The following is an 18,111-nucleotide window of genomic DNA, read 5'->3' on the forward strand; positions in this document are numbered from 1 at the left end:
CAGACCATCTGATCAGTGAGCCACATTTTCTCACTATACCGAGTCCCAGAGGAACCTCTGCCGGCATCTCATGTCCCTCTGACAACACCCATCTCCTCCAGTCCACCACATCTCTTCCAAACCCGGAGAAAAACCTGGCTGGCTGTTTCCTCAGGTGGACACAAGATAAAGCAATAATTAAATGTGTCTTTACCCGTAATTTTCCTTGTTTCCATCCTCGAACACAGGAAAAGCAGATGACAAAGAAGAGATGATCTTATTGACTCCCCAAGCCCCAGAAGAACTTGCATTTTCTGCATTGGAGTAAAAAGTAGCATTTTATTATTGTATTAGGAAACAACATTTATACTTTATGCTAAACTTCACCTACAAGTAAAATGGAACAACAGCTTAGAGAAAAGAACTGACACAGTTTTCAAATACTAGGTAACAAGATAAGTCACTTTGTAGTGAGATGAAGGGACTTAACTGTGGTCACAGGGTTTAACACTCAAGCCTGTAGGTCTTGAGCTCCTGCTACATGCAAGGCACGGTATTCATCATTCTCCTAAAACATTGCTCTGGTCACCTGACTCACTGAAAAAAGCTCTCTGTGGCTTTTCTTTCCATTTCCTGTAAGAAAGAATTGACCTCTTAACTTTATATTCTGAGGCCTCCCGAGACTAATGATCCTATTTATCTTTATGATGATCTCGGTCTGGCTTCCAGCATAAAACCTGGGACAACAAATGTGGGCTCCAACACTCCACCCAGGCCATTACTCGAGCCAGGCAAGGCTCAAGTCATACCTCAAGTACTCAGCTTTTCCTGGCCATTCCTTACTCACCAGGATTTTGTCCTTCTATTATTTTCTAAGAAATAAAACCAATCTGTGACATATATTTAGTCCCTTTACAAACACTATCACAGTTTTTTATTTCATGCATTGTCTGCCCTTGTGGGACAAGCTAATCAAGGGAAGGGCAATTTCGTGTATATTCCTTGATATTTCCTGTGGCAACCACCCACGATGCCTACACTTAGTAGTGTTTTAACAAATTATTACTTTGAAACTGGGCCTCAAAAGCATCTTCATTTTGATCTAGAGATGGCCATTCATCTTTGTCATCAGAAATATCAGGAAGCGTCGGAGCCTGAAACATATTCATGATGAAACCTTAGAAGAATAAAAAGAGTAACTGTAAACATGATTGCAAAAGAGCTTTCATTAATTTGTCGCCAGATGCTACACACTGAAACAAGAGGCTTTACCTAATGCTTCTTTTGTGTGCACGGTGGGTGATGGCTGTACCCTGGATGGGGTTGCCTGAACCATTCCCAGTGACGTGTTTGGAGTTGTGTGAAAAGAACCTGTGTTAACAACCTTATGTGTTTCAGACCCTATAAAGGAAATGGGACAAAAGGCATTACCAGCAGAGAAATCAGAACAATTTAGAAGGCACAAAATTTAAGGAACATTGCAATGAGAACATTTTATTATTGCTGATAATTACCACTAAGGACTTCTATTATTATAGTGCTCACATATCTTTCACTTTTATTTTTATAATAGTCCCATGAGGTAGGTAAGGCAAGAATTATCCTTTTATGGAAAAGGAAATGACAGTTCAAAGAGATGAAGCGGCTTGGTCTCAGATCAGATCAAATCAGCCGCCTTGTCGTAAGTAGCACCCTTTGCTCCACTGTCCCCTAAGAAATACATGTTAATAGTCACACAGTGAATCTTAAGACTGGCTTTCCATCTTACTCAGCTGGAGCCCGGACAACGGCATAAAAGGCCCCGTAAAGCCTGGGCGGGACCTGCTCACTCAGACCTCATCTTCCTCCTCCTCTTCCTCTGACTCACTCCAGCCACCTCAGTCTCTTCGCTGTGCATACAAACCATCAGGGAGATTTCTCATCTCAGGGCTCTGCATTTGCTGTTCTCTCCGCCTGAAACAAGTTTTCCAAGCTAGCTGCATGGGAAGCTCCCTCCTTTGGGACTTTATCCAAAATATCACTCTGTGAGCATCTTTCCCGGTCACCTCTGACATTTCAATTCCCTCCCCCTGACACTCCCTTTCCCCCTCTGTGCGGGTGGGAGGTTTTGTCTTTTCTGTTTATAACTCCATCCCTAACTACCTGGAACAGTACCTGGCATCTGGCAGGTGCTCAGGAAGTCTTGGTGAAATGCAGGTGTTCCCAGCTGTTTCGAGCAGCTTTGCTCCCCACTGAACCATCACTCGAGAGGATACGTCACATAGGGCAAGTGACTGCACAATCGATGTATCTTGTTTTGTTCACAAAACTTACCTTGTATGCAAATGCCTCTAACAAAGTAGTACCAAATAGAAGTATAATCTTCCTAATTAAACTTATAATTACCTTTCCTACCCCACAATATATTAAAGATAACTCTTGTTTTAGGTAAATCTGCTGAGAAATTTAATAAAAAAGGTTTCACGAAATCAAATTTCCCAAGGATTCTACCTAAAAAGATATGACCAAGAAGCAGATTTCTACCTTTACTTGAGATGGTCTGGGGCTTCTCTAACCCCGAAATTCTAAGAATTGGAAAGTGAACACCCCAGTTCATTAAGGCTTGAAGTCTTCATGAGCCACAGCCACCCAAAAGACCTCTGAGTGACCTCAAGAAGCCTGGGCAAAGAGGTCAGAAACAAATTTAATATAATTAAACATTACCTTCTTTTATCTCTGCCCCACTCTGTGGTTTGAATTCATGAGTACTTTTAGTCACACATCTGAAAGAGAACACTCTTGAGACAAACTGACTCCCCAAAACAAACAATAAACAATGTCAGCAATTACAAGCCTGTTTACTTAAAGTACGGACGGAAGTGCTTAGGTGTAAGTAAATAAAGTGTTTTATTTTTTCTTTCATTTCCTTTTGAAGAAAAGAATTCTTATAGATCAAGGTCAGGTACTACATGTTGCCTTGACACAGTGGGCCTGTATTCTAACATCATGATAATCACTCCTGTATCTGCGAGGGCAGGAAAACTGCCTCTAATTCGAATGACCCCATTTATTACATAGGCTAAAGGGCTCACACCCAGGTCCAGGCCTTGGTGAGCAATGCAGCTGGCCACAGTCATGCTATGGGAAGCACTGGTGTGCTTTAGCTGTGATGCTGAGCCAGTAGCCACATAGCATGGTTCTGCCGACTTTAAGAGTTCTCAAGAAATAAAAAAGATGGCACACAAGACATTTATATCACAGTTTAAGTACAGTCACGATAGTGGACCTCACTTGTCTATTTAACATTGCTAAAATTCCCTTAGCAGGGACCATGTTAGGGTGTAAGTAAAAAGTACAACACACTTAATTTTATAAATCCTCACTAAACTGTCTTAAAAACATGAGCTCTTACATGAGATTCCAGACAAAGGCATCTTTTCTCTGCCACGGTAAGCTGTCCCGGCTAGTGAGAGTACCAAGGGTCCATTCAGTCCCTTGCCTGGGCCGGGGTCAGGGTCAAGCTGAGGTGCTTCTGACTGAGATCTGAATGTTTATTAGGTTAAAGAGTTTCACAGTTTTATAGGGACAGCTCGTCTGGCCCCTCCAGCCTCATGACTCTGTCTCTGCTGGGGCGGATGGGACACGCAACATCTTTTTGAGCCTGTCACTGTTCTCCTGTTTTTATCATTTTATAACTGTGTTAACAGTGAAGAACTAATAAGGTCATAGACTCCAATGACGCAACAGTTCTTTTTTTACATACACTGTGTGACACAGGACACAGGTCTGAATTATTAATCTAATGTGAGTGAAAAAGCATTTTAAATATTATTTCCAGGAGAAATCATTGATAAAAGTTAACCTCAGATATTGAGAAGAACCGGTCCTTATGAGCCATAATCTGTGCTAAGGAGTTTAGCCCAAGGGAAGGGTACAAGTTACACGGTCGCTCTCATTTTTTCTAACGGATCAATAAAATTGCTGTATGTAAAAAGAGAGAAAGAGCGTGCTGAAGTCACGGGAGGTAAAAATTTAAACAAAGTAAGTTATTATTTATAAATTATAATTTATGAAATCTAGGAAAATCCCTCAAAATTTGGGGGAAAAAAATCCCCAAAGCAGTGTACAACAGATGGGTTTTGGCATATCGTGTAACGGATATGAATCCCAAATTACTCCTGGTGGGAAGCTAGAAGGATCAGGAGAACCCATGTGAGGAACACGTGTCTGGACAGTAATAATCACTACATGTATTCAAGGCCAGTAAGAAAGGCCATTTCAGTTTAATCACAGTTTAATAGCTGTACATTCTCCAGTTACAAAAAAAAATGGTGAGTTTCAGGTACTGAATATTCTTAATCGAAGAGAGAAGTATGAAATGAAATGAACACTCTAAAAGAAAAATAGTATAATAAGTCTGAAAGATTTGGGACGATTTCGGTAACTTTTTCAACATGTCCATCTACAGATTACAGTAAAAACAGGAATCATTCATCTTTTATATACTGTTCTTGAAACTGCAGAACATGTAAAGAAGCTGACAAATGCCACTCCCGTCACTATCGTCTCTAGGACGACCTTCGCCTTACCCGTCATCTTTTCTGGCCACTGGAAACATGGAGTCTGTCACTGGCTGGGCTGCCAGAGCAACAGGAAGAGATACACTCTGGCTGATGGCTGGGGACACCGAAGCGGCAGTGACAGCATTTGCCATAGGAGGAGCAACGGGTGTTGCCTCTCTGGGTCTCTCCCCCATGTTCTTTGAGGTCTGCTGATTGATGGCTGGAAGACACAGAGCTCTCGGTTCCTGCTGGGAGCCTGCACTTGGCCCCGAACGTGCCGGATTAACCTTTCAAGTTAAGCAAACAAAAACAAGGCCGTGAAGTCCGGAGTACCACTCATGAGGGACTACAGCTTTTCAAAGAATGGCATCTGTCATCAGTAGCTTCCTCTCCCCTTGTGGCATCCCCACGCCCTTCAGGTACAGCCAACAACAACAAGGACCACTTTACATGATGGATGCTTTTGTAGCTTCTTCACCACAGATAAAACTGGGCAGCACCTATTTCCTGAGATAGGAAATAACGAGTCCCTACAGTTTTATCAGTGTTTAAGAACTGTCTTATTTCTCTTAATTTTGAAAAAGGACCAATAAGTCAATGCCCTCAAATGCTCATAATGGTATTCCCTTCATTAAAATGCACTTGGTAGCCATCTTCTCTCTAATGAGGAGATGTGAATCTAACTTGCAACAATAGCTTCCACAAAAACATGGCTTACAGTGGGAAGGCTGACAAGCTCTGGACTTAAAACCTTTGTTTTTCGACTGATGGGCACTTAGACTGTCACTGCACACTCTTGTGTTAAAAAGCTAAAAGACAGTAGAGTTCATTCCTCACCATATAAAAGTATTCTCACAAATTGTTAAAAAAAAAAAAAAGGCACCAACTTCTATGGCAAGAATAGTTAGTTCACAAACAAATGGATAAAATATAAAAAGTTCATTTTTACTAGTCATCAAAAAAAGTAATCAAAAATGACCTATCCCATTTTCTCACCTACCAAACTAAAAACAGATCAAAATTAATAATAATATTCAATTCTGAAAACATGTTTTGAAAAGGAATAATCAGACTTTCCATACCAGATATCAAAACTTACAACAAAGCTATGGTAAATATACAATATGGAATGATCAAGAAGAAACCTAGTAACCGAAGCAAAGGTACGTTTTAGAAACAGATCTTGTATATTAAAAATTTAGCATGCGATAAAGATATTTTAAATCAAAGGGGAAAGGTCGAGTAGCTCAGTAAATGATTTGGGGGCAACTGACAATCCATTTGGGAAATATATCCTTATGCTATCCCAACACAAAAGCAAGCTCCATAAAGGGAGGCTTCTGGTTAAAGACAGTGGCTTAAATATGTGCTTTATCATCCACTACCTCCAAAACCTCACCAAAAGGTTGGTAAAGTAATTCTAACACCTACAACAACAGTTGGAGGAGGCTGATCAGGAGAAAAGTTCAGACATACAGATACATCTCAGAATGGAAATGAAAGTGGAGCTGAAAGCATGAACTAAGAAAATTCTGAGGGAAAATGATTCCCCTTCGAGAACATAGCATCCAGCCTAATTATCACCCATGTGTGAGGGTACAAGCAAGAGATCTCAAAAAACTAATCGCTCACATATGCTTTTTTAAAAAAAAGCTCCTAGGGACTGTGTACCACCAAAAGGAGGCTGTTAAAAGGAAACAATGCCATAGGAACTAGAAAATAAGCAGGGATACACCACTGGAGAGGAGTCAGGAGAGGACAGCTGCTTGGAGGCCAGTGTGGAAGAGATAGACAGATGGTTCTGGGAGGCATGTGGCCAAGAGAAGTGAAACTAAGAGCGTACCTGATGTACTTGAACATAATGAAAACCTATTTCTAGTTTCTCCCAAGAGTTTAGAGAGAAATAACTGATAAGTATCATAAAAATATAGCACAGGAGAATAATGAAACAATTATTTTAACAATTTCTTGGAATTATCTAGGGAAAACAAATTACACAAAAAAGGAAATCCAACTAAATAAGAAAAATATGTAACAATCCAATAGCAAAATGAACAAAGTCAAATTTAATTTAAAAAATTAATTTTAAGAAAATAAAGACAAATTTAAAAAAATTCTTAAAAGTTTTTTAGAAAAAAAAAACAGCCACTAAATGTATTTTTAAAAGTCCAAATTTACCTGTGATTAGAAATAAACACATCAGATGGTTAAAAATATTTACGATAGGTAATGTTAGCCAAGCATATACAAAAAACACGTACTTTTATTCACTATTATGAGTGTAAAACAGTAAATTTTTGGAGGACAGATGGGCAGTATTTTAGGTACACAAACTTCAGCAGCAATTCTACTTTTCTGTGTCTTTCCTAGAGTAATAATCTCATATGTACAAGAATGCTCACTGCAGCATTGTTTATAATAGTTTCCACATGACACATGCCCTTCCTAAAAGGTATGAGAGTAGACTGTGATGCTATTAAAATCAGTTGGATCTCTATGTAATAACAAGGAAAGATCTGTAAGGTGGGTTAGGTAGAAAAAGCACAAAGTAAGCCTTATACAGGCTAACTGTATAAGCCTGTATATGTCAATTGTATACATATTTATGTGTTCATGCATAGTAAAGTTCTGGAAAAATGCAAACTACATAGTTAGTAACCATTCATTTATATACGTGTAACTACACACACACATGCACATCCACATATATAACATCTTTGCTTTTATAAAATCATAGTCATGCGTTTTTATAATTTTCAAAATATGTAAGAAATTGAAGTGTTACTAGAATGAAACCAGACCACTTTCTTACATCAGCCATAAAAGTAGACTCAAAATGGATTAAAGACCTAAATGTGAGACCTGAAACCATAAAAATCCTAGAATGGAACAGACAGTAATTTCTCTGACACTGGTCATAGCATTATTTCTCTAATACGTCTCCTGAGGCAAGGGAAACAAAAGCAAAAATAAACTATTGGGACAACATTAAAGTAAAAATCTTTCACATCAAAAAAAAAAAAAAAAAAAACCCAAGAAAAAACAAAAACAAAAACCCAAAACTGTAACAAAACAAAAAGGCAACTTACTGGGAGAAGATATTTGCAAATGACATATCCAATAAGGGGTTAGTATCCAAAATAAATAAAGAGCACAACTCAACACCAAAAAAAAAAAAAAAAAAAAAAAAAGAAACCACAACAACCAAACATGGGTATAGGACCTGACTAGACATTTTTTCCAAAAAAGACATTGAGATGGCCAAAAGACAAATGAAAAGATGCTCAACACCACTCATCATCAGGGAAATGCAAATCAAAACCACAATGAGATATCACCCTCACACCTGTCAGAATGGCTAAAATAAAAAAGTGCCTGGGTGACTCAATCAGTTAAATGTCTGACTCTTAATTTCTGCTCAGGTCATGATCTCAGGGTTCATGAGTTCAAGCCCCATGTCGGGCTCTGCACTGCCAGTGTGGAGTCTGCTTGAGATTCTCTCTCTCTGTCCCGCTCTCTCTCTCTCAAAAAAAATGAATGAACTTTAAAAAAAAATAAGTTAAATTACATTAAATTGAAAAATGTCAGGAAATAGCAAGAGTTGGAGAGGATGTGGAACCCTCGTGCACTGCTGGTGGGAATGTAAATGGGTGTAGCCACTGTGGAAACGGTATGGTGGTTCCTCAAAAAATTAAAAATAGAAATACCATATAGTTCAGTAATCTCACTACTGGATATTTATCCAAAGAAAACAAAACAGTAATTTGAAAAGATATATACACCCCTATGTTTACTGCAGCATTATTTATAACAGCCAAGATTTGGAAACAACCTAAGTGTCCCTTGGTAGATGAACAGATAAGGAAGACGTAGCATGTGTGTGTGTATATATGTATGTATATAACATTCCACATATACACACAATGAAATACTATGCCACCACAAAAAAAGGATGAACCTAGAAGGTATTGTACTGAGATAAATCAGACAGAGAAAGGCAAATACCATATGATTTCACTCATATGTAGAAGTAAAAAACCAAAACAAAGGAGTAAACAAACAAAAAGCAGAATCAGACCTATAAATACAGAGAGCAAAACTTATGGCTGCCAAAGGGGAGGGAGGTAAGGGGATAGGCAAAATGAGTGAAGGGGAGTGGGAGGTACAGACTTTCAGTTATGGAATGAATAAGCCACAGGAATAAAAGGTACAGTAGAGGTAATGGCATTTTAACAGCATCCTACGGTGAAAGATAGTAGCTACACTTGTGGTGAACACAGCATAACACACAGAGAAGTTGAATCGCTACGTTGCACACCTGAAACTAATGTAACATTGTGTGTGAACTATATTCAAAACACAACAAAACAAAAAAAAGGAACAAAAAAGAAGAAAGGTTGTATGCCTGGAATACATCAGGAAGCAAGGCAAATGTAGCATGACTTTGTAAGAACAAAGGGGCAAGAAAACTTTTGGTGTGATGTATATGTTCACTATCTTGATTGTGATGATAGTTCTATTGGTGTACATACATGTCAAAACTTAGCAAATTTTACACTTTTAATATGTGTAATATATGATATGTCATTTATACCTCTATAAAGCTCTTAAATAAAAAGAAAAACTCTAAAAAAAAATTCAGGTGTTTATCTTCATTGTATCCTATATCATAGGCAGACATATACTATGTGATCACTTAAGCAGCCATTATGTAGCTTAAATTTATTCTCAATCAACCCCATTCCTTAATAATTTTAAGAAAATCATGTGACTCTAACACACTCATCACCTCTCCCCGCTTCCAACATGAAACAATGGCAAGCAAAATACAACTAGACAATTAATTAATTAAATTATTAAATTCATATTCTCATCATATAATTATGTCACTGTATTAAAAAATCCAAAAAAGACTACATATATGAATGTGTAAACACATAAGTATGTACATACACACATATAAAAGCATAGTCTTTGTAACTTCCTTTTCTCATTTTACATTTTGAATACCTTTCTGTGTCCAATCGTAAAAATTTGGAAAGCTAGTATCTAAATTAACATCAGAATTAACTCTAAAAATATAGCACAGAAAGGAGCAAGTAAAAACAGAAATCAGTGTTACTGGTTGCTGAATGAAAAACATTCAGCAAAGAGCACGCACATACCTCAGACCTTTCCTGAAAAGCAGGCAGGTTCTCCTGGGACGTCTCCACCACCTGATGCAACTTCTTATGAAGTTCATCCATTTTCTGTTTTAATAGTTGTTCTTCAAAAGCATTTGCTTCTTTTCTTTTCATATAATGTCTATCTTCATTTACTTTAGGAAAGAAAAAATGGTTTCCATGCAAGTTTAAATTCAGGTCATCACAGGAATACACAAAAAATGAGTGCAAGGTTATTTTTAAGATGGCAATTTTTTTTTTACTAGTCTTTTCCACGTATATTAGGTTATTAGCACTGAAAGGTGTATTACCTTTTAATTATAATTTTTACCTGCCTTTGGGATGGTTATTTTTCATTTCAGAGCTTGTAAGGTACAAATTTACAATGTTGACTAATAAAAAATATTTGATAATAGCACAATGATAATAATCACTTTTTCTAAAAGTCATGATTCTACATATCATTTGAAAGTGGAGCAGACAAAAGATCTAAATCTCCAGTGCTTTCTGAGGAGGAGGAGTCCGGTACCCTGAAAGTTCAGTGCCTCACATGTACTGCAGTAAGTCTCACTTGCAAAGGCGATTAACATAACCATATCACATTCAAATCAGATCCTTTGGCTAAGCCTTTATGTCATAGTGTGTGAAAGAAAAATGCATCCGTGCGTGGCACAAAACGTGTCCTCCATGAGTGTTAACTGCCTGTTCTCTCAGTTGTTGAACAAATGAGAAATGATAAACAAAAAAGCCAACACAGAGCAGCTCTCGTCCACATGACTTAGATGGTATAAAAGCCCTGAGTAGAACACAGTTCCACTTTCCTCTCTAAAGTTCATGTTGTTACAGCAAAGACAAGCACAAACTTTGGTGTTAACACTCATGGTTTTCTCTGTGAGGAACAAAACTTGACCTACTACGCAGCCATAAATAACATGGCACTTTGATCAGAAGGCTCCTTCTGAATGTCTTCTTTGTTGTTCTTGCAGATTTTAGAAAATCTCTTCTCAATTCCAGTTCCTAACCTAATCCTTTCACAGTACAAATAACTGACCTACAGGTTTAAAATTGCTGTATACAGAAGTTCAAATCCATTCAGATAATATTTAAAAGCTTAAAGTATCACTGAAACGAAGGCAACGTTGGTATATCTATTTAATCTACATTAGTGCTGTATCAACTCTGAGCTTTGCTGTCAAGACATCAGTGTAGTCCCCTGGACAAATGCGGCCGCTACACTTTTCAGGAAAGGTCTGAGGTATGTGCGTGCTCTTTGCTGAATGTTTTTCATTCAGTAATTGCATTTAATAAAGATTTCTAGGCTTCAGATACATGAGCTAGAGACTTCTTTGCAGATTCTTTCAGCATAGTCAATTACCTGTTTAAAAAAGTAATTACTCAAGGTTATTATTTTAAGTGACTAGAGTATCTCAGATCACAAGACTGCAAGTACCCCATTGTTCATGCTTTCTCCGTTGATTGTATTTCTGGGCTCTCAGCTCTTCAAAGGAAAATTCAGATTCTCCACGAATAAGCTTCTCCTTGCAATACATAACAACCTGCTGAACATCAGCTTTGGCTGCTAGAGACGGTTGTGCAGAATATCCTGATTTGGAAATCATGATCACTCTTTGCTCCCTACAATGGGGAAAAATGTATTATTTACGACAGTGTACTAAAACAGCTCTTGAATGACACTAATTAATAGATTATTGCACTGATGATACTTGCATTTTCGACTCTTTATCGCAAGCTGAAGAAATTACCCCAGAAACTTCTGAGCCCTAAAAAGACAGAAAGGGAACATCAGCATTCACTTATCTGAAAAGAAACAGCCATCCAAATTATTTCACAAAACAATAAGAAAGTGTTAGAGGGGTTCTGTAACTAGATTTATATATGTTCTTTAAAATTATACTTAATTCAATCATAATCAATTATTGATTATTAATCTTACAACTTTTATAACTAAGAGTCCAATAGGAAAATGATTTTAAAAAATTCCTACTTGGTAATAGAGAAGGGCACTTATTTCCCTCCAATCAACAGACAAGGAGCCGGACCACAGTGCCTATGTGTTCTGGGATTAATATTCCAAAATCCTATATTAATAGAAACAAAAATCATAAAAATTTCCTTCTGGTACTATTCTATCCTCAGGAGTTCCCAATGCTAGGACTGATTCACCAAACAAATATTTATTGAACATCTTATACATGTCCTGAACTGAGCTAGGTCCTGGAAATGTGACCATAAGTAAGACCTATCTCTGCTGTCTAAAAATTTACATAGTCGGGCGCCTGGGTGGCTCAGTCGGCTAAGCGTCTGACTTCAGCTCAGGTCATGATCTCACAGTTCATGGGTTTGAGTCCCGCATTGGGCTCTGTGCTGACAGCTCAGAACTTGGAACCCGCTTTGGATTCTGTCTCTCCTCTCTCTCTGCCCCTCCCCTGCTCGCTTACTCGTTCTCTCTCAAAAATAAATGAGCATTTAAAAAAATTTTTTTTAAAGTCACATAGTTGGGGCAATAGGAAGCAATGAGGCTGGCAAATGTGTAGAATGTAAAATGAGATAGTTTGAGTATCTACCAAAGTGAGAAATGCATATTCTGCGTCTAAGAATGTGTTATATGAATAAAACTTGTAACATGCACTAAGGACAGAGGCCTTTCTGCTAGAGTCAGCTTAAAGGAGATCCTTAGCAAACTGAAAGAGAAACTGTAGTACAAAGAAGAAAGATACTGGAAAACAGGCTGGGGAAGCAGAGACTTGAGCAGAAGAGATCTCAATAGGGCAAAAATCTCAGCAAAGAACAACAAGCACAAGTGAAAGACCACCTTTCCCAACTGTGATGGCAGGGAGGGATGCAGTTACATTTACTGGTTGGTGGCAGAAAACTGACAGATGTCATCTAATGGCTTTTGTCTCATTAAAATAGTATTTTTGCCAGCTCCCAAAGGAAAGGTTAGAGACAGCCAGGTCCTAAGTTTGAGGAAAGTGAAAAGAAGCTTAACATCATTGTAATGTGGCATTAGACAGTGAAATGGGACACGTAGGAAATACATGAAACATAGTGTCAACCAGGAAACTGGAAACAATTTCTGGGGAGTAGTAAAGCCCTGGTTAAGGTTACAGGTACTATTGTTCCAAGTTCCTGAGTTTTTGTTTTTTTCTTTTAAGTTTATTTTTATCTATTTTGAGACAGAGAGAGAGAGAACATATGTGAGCAAGGGAAGGGCAGAGAGAGGGAGAGAGAATCCCAAGCAGGCTCTGTGCTGTCAGCTCCCCCTGACATGGGGGTTTGATCCCATTAACCATGAAGTCATGGCCTGAGCTGAAGCCAAGACACTTGGACACTTAAATGACTGAGCCACCCAGGTGACCCAACCTCCTGAGTTTTTTTAAGCAGGGATCAGAAATTTCCAGGTGGGTATTATCTAATGTAGGGGCTCATGGGCCCATGTGAGGGAGACCAGTAGAACCAAGGAGAGAAGCTGCTGGGGAGGAAGTAAAGACAGAAGGTGAAAAAGTGGGGGGGTCCTAGGTCAGATAAACAGACAAGTTATTTAAATCTGATATCTGAGGTGAGCAGTGGTAGATGATGACAGGCCACAGGTGCAGGTGGCTGACAGAGAGGTTAGAGTCACAGGAACAAGATCAAACAAATGAGATGTCAAAGTGGATGTAAAAGGGAGCTGGATGACCATTCAATGCCATTCCCAGTTTCCACACAACCCACAAATGTCATTATTACCTGATTCTTAGAAATGCAGGCTGAGTTGTTTCCTGGATTTGATTTTGATGTCACCATCTGATTTAAAATCTGAGCGTTATGGAGAGGTTCCAAGGTTCTAGCTATGGGGGGAAAAAAGGATGAAATAAAGAGAAACAAGGATAAAAACACATTAAGTAAAATTACTACAAATATATTCCCCTGGTCTTTCAATTAGTAGCATAAGAAATAAATCAATTCATTGATCACTGTCTTAGAAAATGTAACTAAAACACTTTTAAGAAGATAAGAGAAATATTCTAGAGATAATTTAAACAACAGGATGGGATAGTTGATGCTTATTTCTGAAACATAATCTTTATTTCCAAGAAAATATATGACTACCATTTCTTTAAAAGTTGCATTAAACACATTTGATTCAATTCAGAACAGATGGACTCCAGAGTAAGCCTTGTCCTCTATTTTGGGCCAATTTTGATTATTTTTTTAAATCCTAAAAATAGAATGAATTCAAGTTTTCTTTTGGGTTTGCTCTTTTAAATTGCTAAGACGGAGCTCTACTCTCCAGGGATATTTGCTAGGCATTATTACCAGAGTGCCTTCCTTATTACCTAAGGCAATACAATCAATAAATACTGGATGAAATATTTTCTTAGGGAAAAAAAGCCAGCACAAGTCAGACTAAATTATTAACAATTTAGACATTTTTAGAAAGCGTTGTTTTACCTTGAGTTGGCAAGTGGGTTTCAGCAAGGCGTGCCTGAAATAACCTAAGTGGCAGAAGTAAAGGCATCAACACAGATTATAAGCTTACAGTGAAAACTAAATCAATCTATTTAGATCAATCTAGATCAATCAAGACAGCTTATCATAAGCTAGTAAAGACTGAGGTTGAGAGAGAATGTAAAGTTGAATTTTAGAATTGCTTCAAAATTAAAAAAAAAAAATTCTGGGATTTCCTTCATACCCAATTACTGTATTAGAAAAATTCCCCCTTCTGTTTAGTTTATGTCCGTATTTCTCAAACTTATATAATAAACGTACCCTCTTTCTCTGTGTATCGTCTGCAAATGTTACAACATGGGGTGTCTGAACTCCTTATCTTAGGCATTCTACACATCTGGACCATAATGAATATAATGTTAAGAAGAAAGAAGTCTAAAACTTAGACCACCACTCCAAATGGCAGATATATTATTGTTCATGCTGTGAGAAGTTTTAAAATATATCATTTCATGGCAACTTTGCACACCAAATCACCTGTTGAGTAAAATGCAACTTCTAAACCTGACATTTTTGGGTGATAACAACAAGAATCTAGAGTATAAAGAGAATAAGAGATGTACAACCAAATGCCAAATCTTGTGACTCTTAATTCAAACAAACCAGTGGTTAACAAAGCAAGCAAGCAAACAAACAAACAAAAAAAACAACTCACAATGTTTTACATTATGAGGAATAACTGAAAATTACGGATATTAAGGAATTAACAGTTAAAATTTGTTAGGTGTGAAAATGGCCTAAGCTTCTGCACAAAAAAATCACTTTCTAGAGATGTTTATGTATTTGGAATAAAATATTTTGCTGTCTTGGATTTGCTTTAAATTCTTCAGCATAGAAAAAACATGATCAAACGTTAATAATTACTAAAAGTACATGACAGACAAAGGGGAGGTTCATTATATTTTTTTTAAATGCATGCTTGAAAATTCTCCTTATAAAGTTTAAAAAGAACATGAGTGCTATAGCAAAGTTGAAAACAATGAGTATATTAAGTCTGGCAAGGAATACAATGAGATAAGTGATCTCAGATGCTTCTGGAGAGGGGCCAGCTGGTATAACCTTTTGAGCAGGGACTGTGCTTATATGTACCACAAATCTTAAAAACTCTTCATTCACCCTTTGACTATATAATTTCAGTTCTGAGACTCTATCAGAAGGAAAGAGATAAAAATAGGCAATCTATTGGGAGCTAACTCTATGATAAAGGAAAAAGACCTTGACACGAAGCTGCAGATATATGTAAAGGCATGCCTGTAAATCCTATAACGAGCAGAGAACAACATGTCAACTAAAATGCCAGGTTTCTTCTGCTTCTTTAGTTTTCTGTATTGTCAGCATTTCTAAATGAGGTATATTTAATCATAGAAAAAAAAAGTTGTGAAAGATAGTTATTCATTAAGATACTCATTATGTTGTTCTTGACAAAAAGCAAAATGTTGAAAACACCTTAAATGTTCATTTGGAGAACAGTTAAATTATGACATAACTCTGGGACAGATTTCACAACTGCTTTATAAGTTGTGCTATAAAAGTCCATAATTTCTTAAGAGCAGTATCAAGGCCAGTATACGTAACAGACATAACAATACGATTTACTGTTAAAATATACAAATACAAGGACACGCACACAGGGGTAGGAAAAGGTACTGGGAGGCAACGCACCAAAGTGTTGCCAGTAATATTTCTGGGCAATTTCCTTTCCTTTATACTATTGTGTATTATCCACATTTTCACAATGAGAAAGATTTCCCTGTACAAACAAAGCAATAAAAATTTTTAAGAGCAAATATTACACTTCAAAGCAGGGGACACTCTGCAGTTTTATTTTCAAACTACCTGTAGTGTTCTTGCAGCTGCTCTCTTGGTTCGGCCTGGTGTTGAAGTCCTCTCCGAAAAATGGCACTGGCATGCTGCAGCTCTCCCTGGCCTTCCAGATGCGCAGCCCAGGCTACGTACAGAGCGGATGACATGGTTCCGATCCCATGGTTGTACAGAAACTCAAAAAACTGATGAAGATCACTGTTGTACTCGGCCTACAGAAACCCAAAGCAAACAGATACAAGAACAAAGGAACTGCCGGTCTAGGTAGGGCCCGGAGCCCGGCTCCCTTCAATGTTCACTCATTATACTCATTTTTAAGAGACAGAGAGAGAGAGAGAGAGAGAGAGAGAGAGAGAGAGAGAGAGAGACAAAGTGTGAGTGGGGGAGGGGCAGAGGGCGAGGGAGACACAGAATCCAAAGCAGGCTCCAGGCTGTCAGTACAGAGCCCGACACGGGGCTCGAACTCCAGACCTGTGAGATCATGACCCGAGCTGAAGTTGGACGCTTAACCCACTGAGCCACCCAGTCGCCCCCAGTGTTTGCTCTTCGTGGAGGGTTCAGGATATGCTGTAGGGGCAGGCTTGTGTGGCTCTCTGATAGCAAACCTAAAAATTAAGCTCCTTCTTTTCCTTACCCACACAATTTCCCAGGAAACTGGGTTCCACGACTCATGATGTATTACAGTTGTCTTAATCTGAGCTTGCCCAAGTGCCACAGGGCGCCTCTAATCCTGGTACCTTGTAATTTAGTGAACAAATCCATCTTAACTCTATCCGTTTATGATTACTAGAACTTGTGCCCCCAAAGTCTTTATTTCAGGACTGTAAAGACACAAACTTTTAAAGCCTAAACTGAGGCAGCCTGTTCCTGGGGCAGTACTAAATTTAGTTACTGAGAGTTAATATTTTCTTAATTATTCACAATGAATTTAATTTATTCCCAGGAACCCTCTGAGTACCTAGCAGTGTCTGCTTATCCTTCTATCCCCAAACACACCTCTCATCCAACACACCTTTTAATTTAGTGGTTTCTATCTACCCACTTGATAGAGGAAGGTTTTAAAATTAAATGACTGACTCCACAATACAAAAGCCAAAAGGTTCTAAAATACACGTCTCTGGCCATACAACTTTTAAAAATTTATGACTGGAAACAGAGGAATTAAAATAAGACAGTCTAAAATGATCTTAAAATCTGGGGGAAAAAGCAAAAACACAGTATGATCACAGATTTGATTATACATCTGAAAGTATACTTACAAATTTTAAACAATAACTGATGAATCTTGGGTCATTGTGGTATTTCTTCTTATCTAAAAATTCTTTCATTAAATGTTCTAATAAAGTTGTCAAGTATTCCTTATTCTCAGGAAAATTCTCTTCTACCCACCGTATGTAACTAGAAAAATATGGATAATATTAATTTTTAGGTCAGCATATAGTTCGTTTATTTGAGAGAAGGAGAGAACATGAGCTGGGAAGAGGGACATTTTTTTTTTTAGAGAGTGCATGTGTGTGTGCAGGGCAGAAGGGAAAGAAAGAGGGGGAGAGAGGGAGAGGGAGAGGGAGAGGGAGAGGGAGAGGGAGAGGGAGAGGGAGAGAGAGGGAGGGGGAGAGGGGGAGAGGGAGAGAGGGAGAGAGGGAGAGAGGGAAAGAGGGAGAGAGGGAGAGAGGGAGGGAGGGAGGGAGAGAGGGAGAGGGAGAGAGGGAGAGGGAGAGAGAGGGAAAGAGGGAGAGAGGGAGAGGGAGAGAGGGAGAGGGAGGGAGAGAGAGAGAGAGGGAGAGGGAGAGGGGGAGAGGGGGAGAGGGAGAGAGGGAGAGAGGGAGAGAGGGAGAGAGGGAGAGAGAGGGAGAGAGAGGGAGAGAGAGGGAGAGAGAGGGAGAGAGAGGGAGAGAGAGGGAGAGAGAGGGAGGGGGAGAGAGAGAGAGAGAGAGAGAGAGAGAGAGAGAGAGAGAGAGAGAATCTCAAGCAGGCACCACACCCAACAAGGAGCCCCATGAGGGGTTCAGTCTCACTACTATGAGATCATGACTTGAGCCGAAATCAAGAGCCAGATACTTAACCAACTGAGCCACTCAGGTGCCCCAGAGAAAGAG

At 38.5% G+C, this 18,111-nt stretch overlaps 1 protein-coding gene across 1 annotated transcript in view; it reads right to left on the bottom strand.

The window, feature by feature from the left end:
* The window catches only part of BUB1 (BUB1 mitotic checkpoint serine/threonine kinase), a 46,374-nt gene that overhangs the window by 24,455 nt on the left and 3,808 nt on the right, over positions 1-18,111 (bottom strand). Inside the window, exons 3-14 of the mRNA XM_086700540.1 lie at positions 17,275-17,413; positions 16,031-16,227; positions 14,138-14,181; positions 13,433-13,533; positions 11,407-11,463; positions 11,133-11,313; positions 9,686-9,837; positions 4,548-4,807; positions 2,683-2,741; positions 1,252-1,380; positions 1,046-1,156; positions 194-293 (exon numbers count right to left, since the gene is read on the bottom strand). Coding sequence (XP_086556666.1) covers positions 194-293; positions 1,046-1,156; positions 1,252-1,380; positions 2,683-2,741; positions 4,548-4,807; positions 9,686-9,837; positions 11,133-11,313; positions 11,407-11,463; positions 13,433-13,533; positions 14,138-14,181; positions 16,031-16,227; positions 17,275-17,413 — 1,530 coding nt within the window. The remainder of the gene's footprint in view (positions 1-193; positions 294-1,045; positions 1,157-1,251; positions 1,381-2,682; positions 2,742-4,547; positions 4,808-9,685; positions 9,838-11,132; positions 11,314-11,406; positions 11,464-13,432; positions 13,534-14,137; positions 14,182-16,030; positions 16,228-17,274; positions 17,414-18,111) is intronic.

The sequence above is a fragment of the Puma concolor genome, chromosome A3, assembly GCF_028749965.1.
Source record: "Puma concolor isolate L17-30 chromosome A3, mPumCon1.1.hap2, whole genome shotgun sequence".
Taxonomy (NCBI): domain Eukaryota; kingdom Metazoa; phylum Chordata; class Mammalia; order Carnivora; family Felidae; genus Puma; species Puma concolor.